The 13,636-nt window shown below is 34.9% G+C and overlaps 1 protein-coding gene across 5 annotated transcripts in view; it reads left to right on the top strand.

The window, feature by feature from the left end:
• The window catches only part of CSMD1 (CUB and Sushi multiple domains 1), a 1,148,093-nt gene that overhangs the window by 1,097,077 nt on the left and 37,380 nt on the right, over positions 1–13,636 (top strand). For all 5 annotated transcript variants that reach the window (XM_040551456.1, XM_040551454.1, XM_040551453.1 and 2 more), the window contains 3 exons: positions 306–494; positions 3,671–3,844; positions 7,686–7,868. In XM_040551456.1, the coding sequence (XP_040407390.1) occupies positions 306–494; positions 3,671–3,844; positions 7,686–7,868 (546 nt within the window). The remainder of the gene's footprint in view (positions 1–305; positions 495–3,670; positions 3,845–7,685; positions 7,869–13,636) is intronic.

Genomic DNA, 13,636 nt, shown 5'->3' with positions numbered 1-13,636 from the left:
ACGAGGTCTAGGAAGAAAAAGATTAAAAAAAACATCCTCCATTTTCTCTTTTATCATCCAACCACTTGCATGTCCAAGACTGTTACAATAACTGGAGTAAGATTAGAATGCTATTTTCAAAGCAAAAAAGATCTAAAGTCTTGATCAGTTGAGAACATATCTGATATTTGTCAAATAAAAATCACAGATGATATCAGATGGATAACAGTCATGAGCCGCTAGTGAAGTAACAAAAAAAGTCACTGTATCACTTTATTTATGACATTGTTAATATGCACTGTTGATGAACACTTCTTGTCTTACAGTGGTGAATTGTTCTGATCCCGGTTTTGTGGAAAATGCTATTCGGCATGGCCAGCAGAATTATCCTGAAAGTTTCAAGTACGGAACAAGTGTGGCATACCATTGCAAGAAGGGCTTTTATCTGTTGGGCTCATCTGCTTTGACCTGTAATGCTAATGGTTTATGGGACAGATCACTACCAAAGTGTTTGTGTAAGTATTCATTCACTTTAACACTATTCATTCAGGCTTAACCTTGTGGTTCATGATTTTTAGTCATGCTAGGAGAAAAAGTCTGTGGTTTTATTGAGGAACAAAACTGGATTTTATGAGCAACATATTGCAAATTGTACAGCTCAGTCAGAAAACATTAAGGCAAGATGGCATGCAGCTTTTCACTGTTGATGTGAAAATGGTTTCAGAGGGAATTATTGAACTATTTTTTCAAACGTCAGAAAGGAAAGATTGTTTGCCCAATTTGGTGTATTGTTATTATATTTAAAAACAGATAGGGAAATCTAAAGGTATTACTCATATGTTATAATTAGGATTGATAGTCTAAAACAATTAATACTTACAAGAAATATTTTTTTCAGACCTCGTATCGTAGTAGGCATGTGAGACCAAATGTATGGAAAGCTGTGTAGGAAAATTTTGCTTAAGAGGGTCTTTTCATAACTTAAGTTCATACTTCCGCTATCACTTTTTCCTGAGGATGGAAATCTTCAGTTGATTCCTATAATCAGTTCATCGAGCTTCAAATCTCTAGAAAACAACAGCTTGGCTGGTTTTCATTTTCCACTGAGATATTTTTCTTCTCTGATCACTATTAATTTTCTGACATCAGGATTGTGAATTACAATGCAATTAAAGGAAATAATAAATTAAAGTATGCTTTAATTTGAAAACCCATCAGCTGGTTTTATTTTTCCTTTACAGAAATGTGATTGTTTTTTAAACAATTTATTATATGAATTTATATCTACATACTAATCAGATCAATAAATATTACTAGACTAGTGAATTTGTTTTGTGCTTGTTTCCTTCCTACTGCTGTGTATCTAATATCTGCATGACTGAAACAGTTTTGTTTTGATTTTTAGAACAATCTACACTTTCAGTATCTGTCAATAAGAGCTAAAATCTAAAACTTGAGGTTATTCCCATTTCAGCAATGAAATAATTCAGCAATATATGACTTTAAAAATACAAAATAGTTGTATAAGATTGTTCATTTGGCAAGAATATTTTACTGATGCTTGCATATGCCTCACTGTTTATGTCTTCAAAAAACTGTTATGTCCCTGGCCCAGTGATCCCTTCCAGGACTGGGGACAGGACAATCTTTACAGAAGGAGCAGAAGAAGATGGGGAATGTAAATCACCCATAATAGCTACCCATCTTTCCACTTGAAGCATTTTGGAAGTTTGGAAGCAATTACATGGCTTTCTGGTTTTAGGGAGAGCTTCAGGAAAGCCCTAGCTGTTAATCTGTTCAGAATAGGAGTTCCTGACCTTGCTCTGGGGACTACTGATTGAGACCCTGGGAACTTTCAAATAAGACTGGGAGGTGCCTAAATTCCTCAATCATTTACTGGGCTAGCTGTTGCTAATTTGCTGCTGATGGACTGAAACACCGTCTGAACCTCAAATATCTCTAGGAAAAATTTAACATTCTTTCATTGAGATAAACTCGCAATTAAATGAATAGGCCTTTTTCTATTAGAAAAATCTGGTTACCTTTTCATAGATGTAGTCTCTCAGACTCTTTTCAAGCACTGTAAAAGAGATTTAATTTTCAAAGGTTATCAGTGACAATCTCTTTAAAGTTTAAGATTGTTTTTGGGATAGGGAAAACTACACAATACTTGGAGAGGCAGGCAAGATGAATTTCAGACCCAAAGTAGACACTATGTTTACTGTGAACAATTCATGTTCAAAAGTAGAAAAGTAGAAGAGCATTGCTCTTTTACATGCAAGGTAGTACACGAGCGCCATTGCTTAAAAACGGATTATTTTCTTTTTAAGCTAGGAAAATTTTATGCTACTCACTACAAATCATTATACGAACACATTAAGGTTATCTACATGATTTTTCTTCCAAGAACTCTGATGTTTCCATTAACCTCTCCTTTTCCCCCACTGCAGCTCCTTCAGAATTGTGGCAGGACTTGCATTTGCATGGTAGTGCAGCGAGCTCATTAAAGTAATTGATCTGGCTAAAAACTAAAACTAAACACTTTTTAATTATTGTTATTATTTCTGTGGGTGTACTGTTCAGCCAGATCAGTGTCCTGATTTGGTTACCGTTTGCCACATGAATACTTGTGCCAGCTCAAGGAAAGCAGCAGGAACACACAGCTGTGTGTGAAGAAAAGTGGTCAGGACCATGCCTTTTGGAAAAAATCCATTCTGCAGTCAGTTTGATATTATCATGGGACCAACTATAACACAAATAATTTTGATGAATGTCAGAAACAATAGTCATCAGAAGTTGTCCATAATTAAGTCTTTTTTTTTCTTCTTTAAAAATATATTTGACCCATAGATCATATACTCAAGTAACTTTTAAGGCTTCTCAAGCTCAATACCTCTTGCTTAAGTGCTGCCTGTTTAAGTTGAGTGACTATTACTACAGTTATGTAAAATATATATTCTTTGATTTTCTTTCTCCACTGCATGACCTAAGTTTTGCACAGAAAGCATTCAGAATTTTATTTCTACCTCACCTTAAAATGACAAATGGTTCCATGTTTCCTCATATAACAGTTCTCAACTACTTGTTTGAAAGTTATTCTATACCAAAACAGTAGAGGTGATTTTTTCTCAAACAAAATGTACCCATTAACTTAAGCATAAATATAATTCATAATTTACCAGAATGATCAGTAACTCATTTTCCTCTTGCTCACTTTAGTGCAACACATTGCTAAAATAATAATACAGATTATTATTTTTTTTATTATTTCTCTGTACTGCCTAAACTGCCTCTAGTTATTTTATAGGTATGGTAAAACTACTTAGCATTACTATATCTGTAATAAAGATGCACACTGCAACATTAACCTTCTTCTGTTTCTTCTTTCCCAGCCTTAACAGAAAAGATCTGTATAGTTTGTAGGTGAGGACAATGAATAGAAATGAATGAGGAAGGAGAGTTCTGTATATCTCTAGGGAAAGCTGGATAAGTTAGTTTTACATATAGTTTCTATATCAAGTATTATGAAGGACCAGTAAGTGATCTATAGTGACAGTGAAACTTAAAAGATGAAAGAGCAGAAATCCAGAAATAAGTTTATTTTGTGTACTGGCTTTGTATGTAATGCTTATAACATGCTTATTCTGTGCCATAAATATATCTTATAATATTGTGCTGTTTCCTCCGCCAGCCATTTCTTGTGGACATCCTGGGGTACCTGCCAATGCAGTTCTTTCAGGAGACAAATTTACATATGGCTCCATAATTCACTATTCTTGTACAGCGGGTCGAAGGCTCATAGGAAATTCTACAAGGGAGTGCCAAGAAGATAGCCACTGGAGTGGGACTCTCCCTCACTGTTCAGGTAGTTGTACAAACCACCTTGTAATTACATGAATAAGGGTATTCTCAAGCAATTTTAACTGGAGTCAGATATTTGTGGTGTGTTTTTTTTTTTTGTTTGTTTGTTTTTCCAGTTATCTTTTAATTCACCAAAAGCCACTCAGATAAATTATAACCATTTATTGAAATATTTGAAAACATTTGCTCCAATTCTCTTTGTCATTACTGTGGTACCTTTGCTCTTTAGTTAGATGATACAGTTGGATGCTGCAGTAAATAGATGCCAAAAAACACTGTTTGAAACTGTTAGAGTTCTTCTTTACATGTATACATTTATTACTGTTGTGTAAATATAGATTGTTACACATAAAAATGTTGATTAAAAAACACCGCAGCAAATGTACCGGTTGGTAAACTTCCTGCCTTATGTTCGTTTTTTCACTTACAGGAGTATTCTTTATTAGTATGACAATGTGCAAATATTAGAAACCTTTGTTTATAGCATTGTTTTTAGTGCTGCCAGGAAGTTCATGAACAGTTTATTCCCCCCCAGACTAACTATGCAAATTTCGAAGGAGCCATAAAACATTGTATGTTTTTGTTGAAGTCAAGAGTTCAGATCAGGATTGGCTACTAAGGACATCCACAGCATATTAATTAGTTTTATAACAGAAACAAGCCTATACACTACAGAATACAAGAAAGCAATTACCTGTAAAGTTGTGGGAGAAAATTGTCTAATGAGAAAATTGTTCCATTATTGCACATTATAAAATCTTCTTATATCTTCCCCTAAGCCCATCTGGTTCATTGTGGTTCAATTCAGATTTGACCATTATTCATTAATTCAAATAGGTGTAAGATATTTAAGTTTTGTACTCTTATTTAGAGTTCTTGAACAACAGTCCATTCATAAACTGATTCTGTAAAGACGCTGAACAGAATTTGAAGCACTGTGGAAAGGAAGTAAATTTAAATCACTCACGTATCCTGTCTGCTCTCTACTGCTTAAAGAAGAAAGTTTAATTAGAGTCTTCACACAGCTCTAGGGCTCATTGCTGTCTTGGTCTTTATGCCTAAACCTGAAAGGAATCTCTGCAGGACAGTCATATGGATAATTTCCACACAGAATTGGCCTTTTCTTGCTTATCTTAAGCTCAGGTTTATGTCAGTCACCTTTTTGTCCAGTAAAAGGTGCCAGATCTGAGATTGCATCAAGACTTTAAAATTTTAAATGTCAGAGCCCTCTGGTGCTATTACCCAACATTTCCTACCACAAAGGAGATTCTGATTCTGGTGGAAAGAAATTCTAATCTCTAGCAATTGAGACTCTTCAGATAACAGTCCTCAGTGTGATAATATTTTTAGAGACTTTTTATAGACTTGTGTCTGTATTATAAAAATATAGATTTTTTTGACCATGAAAGACTACTGTCATCATCCCATCAGAAATGAAAACATCTAGTGCAACTAAAACATTGTTACTGATGCAGAATTTAATTTTCTAAGTTTGATTTTGGTCTGACGCCCTCTTGTAAGCAAGGAGATTCTGTAGGAAAAGGAGAAAGCAATCTGTGTTAATTAAAAAAATAAAAAGTGTCTGATTTCTCTAAAGCATTTAGAATTATAAAAGTAACTACACTTTCCATGTTAGATATTCAGGAGCTGACTCCTTTTAAAAATATACAAATAATTTGTATTCAGAATGTCAGTGAAAGAATGATTGGGTCCAGGACAAATGAGACAGCTAATTTGGCTTATACTAAAGAGGTATGTAAAACAGTCTTGAAACCTCTTTCTGCATTGGGCTTATTTCTTTTTTATATATTGATATATGTCTGAATGCTTGATGATATAAATACGATCTCCATGTTGTTTTCCCCTGGGACCTGATTCAGTGATGGCCACTTGTATCTTATGAGATAAGTGATAGTTGAGAGTGTTCAGAGTCACACTGAATGAGATTTTTTTTAGGATGACTCCCACTTATTTTTCAGTAATGAACATGTAATCATCTACATTGCTAAATAAAAAGCGCCTAGACTCCAGAACTCTAGGATTGTCTTTGTCTGTACTGTTTGCCTATAAATTTGCTTGGCTCTAGTTTAAGCTTTCTCCAAGACAAAACTAGTGTCCAAAGAAAAAAAATATGGTCCTTTATCTAGGATAATTTCCACAGCATCTATGTCCACAAGCAAAATGGGACATCATCAGAATTTTGGAACCCTAGATCCTTCTTCCCTGAACAGTTCCTCCAAGCCAAAGTCTCTCCCACATATCTCAGTTTCATGCTATAAACACACTACAGTGATAGCCTGAATCACAGCCCTCATACTATTTCATGCATTTTAAACAGAGAAAATGCCTGTGAAATAGTAATGTCTTGGGGAAAAGGGAAGGAAGTGGCATTCAGAGGCCATATCTGGACTGCTGATTGAAAAGTGCTGGGATGTAGATCCTGGACACTAGTACTTGATCACCTAAACCACAGAATAGTCCCTGGAATGGTTTTCAGTCATCCCAGTGAGCACCCCATCTAATAATGCACAGGTGGTTTGTGAGTTAGTGCTGGAGATCATTCTCAGTGGGCACTTTGGATGCAGTCACCAGTTTCAGAGAGTAAGTTTAATAGTACATGTGTAGACAGAATGTACCAGCTGGCTTCAAGACACTCACATGTTTCCAAGTATGTATTTAGACAAGGAAATCTAGGTCCAAATGCTGCACAGCAGGGTAACAAGAATAATCTGTTCTAGAAGAAGCTAGCACTAAGCAAAGTGGACACAACCAAGGCCTGTTTGTCTCAAACTTGCTATACCGAAGACCTCCTGCTGCACACTCTAAAATCATACTTTCTGACAAATACAAATTTTCATTTCTAAAATAAGATTTTTTTTATGAGTTTTCTCAACCGTTTTGCTATTGTTCAAGATTTTTTCTTGAGAAGTGTGTGTTATTGAAATGATAAAACTATATAAAAAGATATCAAGTTCAACCCGTGGAACTACATAGGCATATTTTGGAAAAAAAAAAAAAAAAAAAAAAAAAAAACCTACCTTTTGAATAGAAATTCAGAGGTATAACTTAAAAAAAAAAAAAAAGAAAATGAAGGATTATAAAATAGAAACTTTTTCTATGGACCATTGTGAATGACAGTTTAGGGGAGAGACAATTTTATGAGAAAATTTATTTAATCATTGCTACTGAGACCATACTTCCTTGTCAACCTTGGGTAGCTCTTACTGTAGCATCTACTTTATCTGACAAGGCAGTTGATTAGTTCATCAGACCTGTAAAGACATGTTTGAGAGGACTGTTTTGCTGCACTTTTTTTCTCTTCTAACCCTGTAGCCAACAGTTGCATAGTAACTAAAAAGGTAAGCAGATTTCTGTTCCTGATAGGCACAGAGATACCATTTAGTCTTTCCTGCAGATACAAGTATTTCAGATATATTTATTAAGAATATTAAATATGATTTTACTCACTCTTTCTGTTCTCTAATTTTTCTTATCAGAAGTTAATACTCTTAGAGAGTTGAACAATAAAATACCATGTGTAGAAAATTATTATTATTTAAAAATTTTTTTTCAGAAATGTTGACGGGGTGCTTCCTGTGTAAATTGTCTTTTCTCTCTCATTTATATCAAATGCTATGTTTAGGTCTGTTTAGATCCAAGATAAGAAGTAGGTTAAAAATACATGCCATTTTCATCTTTAGTTTCATGACACCTGGAAGAAAAGTGGTTGACTGTAATAGAAACAATCCAGTTAGTAGTATTATTCGCAAGAGAGAATCGTACCACTACCATTGCAGTTACGTATAACTTCTGTCCCAATAATTCTGCTGTGTTGTTTTTTATAGGAAATAATCCTGGCTATTGTGATGATCCAGGAATACCAGCTCATGGGTCTAGACTAGGGGATGAGTTCAAAATAAAAAGTCTGCTACGTTTCTCCTGTGAAATGGGTTATCAGCTGAGAGGATCTGCAGAACGAACATGCCTGCTTAATAGTTCTTGGTCAGGTATACAGCCTGTGTGTGAAGGTAGGTATTGATGACAGCATCGACATTTATGACACCATTGAATACCTTACTAATGAAATTTTATTATTTAATTAGAAAGAAAATTATATGACAAAAAAAATGCTTTCAAATTTCTCTGCAGAAATTTGATACAGTTTGCAAGCATTTAATGCTTTGTTTTAAAACCTAAGTCCAAACTAAGTATATATTGGAGTATATATTTATAAAAAAAAAACTTTGAGAAAATAATACAATAAACAAATAATGAGACTGGAAATAGAGAATAGATATCTAAGTTAAATGTAAAATTAAATGGTACTGATTGAAAATATGAAAATGGAGTGATAAGTAAATCTGTCATCCATCTTCTAGCAATAAAGTATTTTCATATTATCTTTCTGTGTAGTGTCTACACATCAAGGACTGAACAAATGAAAAAATAATGTTTTCTTAACTAAGTATAAATAAACAAATATTTCTCTACATAAATTAGATTTAATTTTTATGAAAGAGATTGTTTTTATGCTAGCTCTTTCAGAAGAAAAGCAACAAAGAATATTTCTGGAAAACACAATTAAGAATAAAATTTAAAAATATGTAATAAAAAACTCTTATTCTTTTTATGCAATGTCAGAATTGAAAACCAGTAATGGAAGACTAAAGTTTTAAAATGACTTCTTGCTTTCCAAGAGTGCTTGAAAAGTTGGTTTATCTAATTCATTGGAGTTAATGGATTCTGTACTATCTTTTCTGCTATACTAAATGATCAGCCGGAAGATGGGATAAAATGTCTTTTACAAATTCATGATGTTTTTTGCTTAGGGATTTTATCACAGTCTCAGTCTCCTCATGTAACAATGGTTTTTTTTCAGTATCCTTCAGCACAGACTGGTTCTCTGTCAGTGTAGATATCACCATAGCTGTTTTAAAATGTCAGTGGGCACAGGATCAATATTTACAGTAGAAAATATAAGTTGTTCAGTGTCCTTTCTTCTGTCCGTGCATGAAGACATTAAGTATGGCAGCAAGCAGTGGCAATCAGTGTTGTGTGAAATGCTGCTGGTTTTGTTTCTTTTTTTCTTTTTCTTCAACCTTATGTTTCCAGAAAAACAAAAGAAGTGAAACCTTTCTTTCCATTTTTCTCTTCTACTTGGATTGTTTTTTGTTTAGTATAAGTAACAAAGAGATTAGGAGGAGACCATCTTTTAAGCTGTACACTCTGTGTAATGCATGTCACAGTAACAAGATGGGGGTTTCCAAACCCTCTGAATTTATAACTGGCTTGATCTCAGCTTGCCAATAAATATAGTTGATATTTTTTCCACCCATCAGGAAGTCACACACTGGATAAGATCTTAGTGTGTTAATCCCTTTCTTTGAATCTGTGATTGTTTGAGTGATTTGGCACCTGCTAAATAAATTGATATAGATCACCACAGACCCCCAAATGCTTATAAAACCCAAGAATATTTAAAAGGTTTCCTGTCAATACATATTACCCCACAGGCAGAAAAGAAGAAGGAAGGAAGGGAACTATTTAAATTACTACTTGCTGAAAGTTGCCTCAGAATTGATAACCCTGGCTCCATGCCAGTTCTGGCATTGCCATTATTGGCAAAAAAGTCATTAGAGTCCTCATTGTCGTTTTCACAGATGGTCTTGATGGTAAATGTTTTCAAACAAAAATCCTTCAGAACATTTGAGGTCAAAAGAAGCGGAGAGGAGCCCAAGTATTCTCAGAAGCACCATAAACATTCCTTCCTGCAGAATTCTGAGAATTGCTGTTTCTTTTTTAAGATATGAAAAGCTCCCTATTAGAAAGAGAAAGAGCATGGATAAATTTTGCATCAACACCTTCACTGAATATCATGCCTGTACAGAACCAAGATCTGCACAAGTGGAACTAAAATCATAGAACTAAACATAGATTTTTATTTTTTTTTTTAGTTTTAGAAACTAAACATAGCAGCTGGCAGTGAAATCAACAAAAAACATGGCATTTCTGTCAATAATCTCTACGATCTTCAGGCTTTGGGATGACAATTTGTAATAAAAAGGGCTGTCTTATCCTTTTGGGATTCATCATATCAGGGTTCTGTCTGTAGACTGATTTCACTTATGTCCAGAAAGAGACAGGATATCTGACCATCACATTGTGATTCCTCAGCCCAATATTAGTAACCAAAAGCTGGGAATAATGGATAAACACCAGTATCTATATTTTTCATTTAAGTTTATCTCTCTTCCTTACATTTTACTTTAATCTTTGGTATGCCAGTTGTGTCCATGTCATTTAGTAACAATTTGCAATCAACTTTTTTCAGACTCACAAGGAAATTTACGTTACACATTACATATTAATGGTCAGTTACCCACGTGTAAAACAAAAGCACTTGTGTCTGCTTCTGTTTCGATTATCTGATATGAAGCATATTTCAGCTAAAAAAAAAATTAAAAGAGGGCTATTCCAGCGTATATTCTATTTTTATTTTCTTGGCTGAGGTTTTAGTGGGCTATAGCAGACTGTTACTCAGTACTTCTTGATCAGTAGAGATCATTGGAGTTGTGGTTCTCTAATAGCAAAAGCAAAAGTCATTTAAAATGTTGCTGCAGTAAAGTTTGCAGTGAGCAGTTACAGGTCAGTTACACATATTCTTTACAGAGCATTCCATACAACCCTTTTGAGGTCAGTCAAATCTGTAGTAAATACTGGATAGCTAGAATACAGTTGTATCACATTGTGTGATCACTGAGTGCCTTAGTAATTCAAAACAAATCTAAAGACAAATCCTTTAAAGTTTTGTCTGTACCAAAAATACAGATGATTTAGGGGCAGACTGGGACGCCTACAAAGCAACCTGGATCATATAGAGACAACTGTAACAGTCCTACAGCAGAGAAAAGCAGGGAGTCTGATATTGTATTTCTGTCTAGCCTGCAAAATGATGAAGTTGAAGTAATTATGAGAAATACACCTCTTCCTTTTTACTCCTATCTGAAGGCCATAATAATAATTTTAATATGGTAGACCTTCCATGTCATTTTGAAATCATGATTTTACAATAACAGTAACAATAACAATAATAAAACAGTGGAAGATAAAGCTACAGTGTTCTATTTGTTATGAAACTTCTCAGAAAAATTTGTATAAACTTTTTTTGCATGTTCCTGTTGGTATGTTTGAACAATACCATGATCACAAAATTAAAGTTAAATGTATCTAAGGCTATTTTCCATGTACAGGTACATTGGTGAATATAAAGAGAGTATGGTTCATGGGAATGAAGATAACAAAAGTTAATGCCAGTTTCCTGAAGGAGTTGGAGTGTTTTCAATTTGAAAACTAAAGCTGTGCACCCTTTCTTAGATCATTCCATATTGACAATTGTGTATCACCACCAACATAGTTCACTTAATGCTTCCTGCTACTACTTCCATTCATGACAGAAGTTTCAAGTTCCATCCTACTGGATTTTTCTCTTCAAAATTTTAAATGTGAAAAGTGAATAAAACCTCAATTTAAAATAAAGACATTTATGAGTGATTCCAAACATCAGTAATCGCCTAAATCATTTTTTATTTGGCAAATTATGTTTAACAGAATCCTGTAATCTAAAACTATTAAATTATAACTGTTATTCTGGGTGGCCACCCAGCTGGAAATCAGTTTTGCAGAAAAGGACCTGGGGATCCTGTTTGCCACCAATTTGAACATGAGCCAATAATATGGCCTTGCTGCAAAAAAGGCTAACGATAATCTTGGCTTCATTAGGCAAAGTATCCCCAGCAGGTCACAAGAGGTGATCCTTCCCCTCTACTCAGTGTTGGTGAGGCCACACCTGGAGTGCTGTGTCCAGTGTTTGGGCCCCCCAATTAAAGAGAGATGTGGACATACTTGAAAGAGTCCAATAAAGGGCCACAGAGATGATTAAAGGACTGGAGTACCTCTATGAAGAGAAGCTGAAAGAGTTGGGACTATTCAGCATGGAGAAGAGAAAGCTCAGGGGAGATCTTATCAATGCATATAAATACCTGAAGAGAGAGTGTGTAGAGTTTGGAGCCAGGCTCTTTTTGGTGGTGCCCAGAGGCAATGGGTGCAAACTGAAACACAGGAACTCCCATCTGAACACGAGGAAACACTTTTTCACTGTGACTAGGGGTGACTAAATACTGGCACAGATTGCCCAGAGAGGTCGTGGAGTCTCCCTGGTGGTTGGATCAGATGACCTCCAAAGCTCCCTTCCAACATAAACCATTCTGTGATTCTGTGATTCTGTTATTAGCATAAATGGGAAGACTAGATTGCTCTCAGAGTGTCATAAACTGAATTAACCAAATATGAGGAAAAGTAATAAACATTATATGTATATTGTAAGGATTATTTTATAGTTAATTACTGCAAATTCTTGTTTTGTCAAATATTAAGCATCTGAAGACTCATTGTCCCTGTGTAAATTCCATAAATACATTTAATTTTCATGAATGTATCCAAGTTTTTCTAATGCAGGTCAATGTTTTACCTTGACCAGTATCTGCAAATGGTCTTTAATTTGTTTTATTAACATTATGACTAGAATTCCTCCAGTTTGAAAAGAAAGAAGGAGCTACAGTTTCTACACCATACTGCTGTGTAGTAAATGTAGCCCTCCCACCTCCTCGCACCTCTTGACAGGTTGTTAGAGAAGCCTGCAATAAGGAAGTGAAGTTAACTTTGTGAAAGAGGGGAGGAAAAGTGTTGTTGTAATGTCTGTGTTTTTGTCCCTGTCCAAATCAATTTTAATTAGCAATGTGTTATATTAATGTCCTCCAAGCTGAGTCTGTTTGGCCCACCATGGTAATTAGTAAGGAATTCCTCTGTCTTTCTTGATCCATGAGCTTTGGCATCCTTCCTTCTGAGGAGGGGGAGTGAGTGAGCATCTGAGTGGGCATTTGGCTGTTTTCCAGATTTATCCCACCACTTTATTCCAAGCCATTAAATTTAATTTTATATTTGATGATACCATTGGGTTAGACTAAACATTTAACACCTTTAGATACTCTATGTGTATGTGCACACACGCATGCGCACGTTGTAGAAGAGAAGAAACTCTTGCCAGCTCTTGAAACCTCTGGAAGACTCATCATAAGTATGTTCTTTCAGTCTCATGAACCAATTCAAGTTTCAGGGAAGACTGAAGGAAAGAGTTTGATTTATATGCACTTCTCTTCCTAACTCTTGATTAACACTGCTAATCACTTAACCTCATGCTATTTTTATTTTATTCATATAAAGAGGAGTAACTTCTGCACAGAACTGGAATTTTATGATACTTTTGCCAGTGTCTTCTCTGCAGGGATGGTCAAATAAAGACGCCTTACAGAAATGTTAGGAAAAATAATTAAACAAGCAAGCAAGCAAGCAAAGAAAAAAATTCTTCTCCCACGATTGTCTGGTCTGCTGGCAAAAAAAAACAACACCTTAATTAAACCCCTTTCTAAATCTTAGATATATGAAGCTAAACATCATCATTGTATTAATGTAGAGCTACGGGTGCTCAATAGATATTGATGCCAATACAGAACATCTATGCTTTTCTTGATTCAAGAAAGAAATGATTGTATTTATTTTTTTGCAACTGAAAGAGGAGATACCAGAAGACAGGAGTAGAAACGTGACTATGAGCAAATCAGAGGCATAGGTCTGTCAGGATATTAACTAAAAATTACACCCATTAAGCATTTTCTTGGTAATATTTGCTAGAACGTGGAATGCTGTTTAAAAATCGACTGCTTTTTTTTTTTTTTTCCCA

This window comes from Cygnus olor, chromosome 3 (assembly GCF_009769625.2).
Source record: "Cygnus olor isolate bCygOlo1 chromosome 3, bCygOlo1.pri.v2, whole genome shotgun sequence".
NCBI classification, from domain to species: domain Eukaryota; kingdom Metazoa; phylum Chordata; class Aves; order Anseriformes; family Anatidae; genus Cygnus; species Cygnus olor.
Note: the sequence above shows the minus strand (reverse complement) of the source record. Positions and strands in the feature narration are given on the sequence as shown.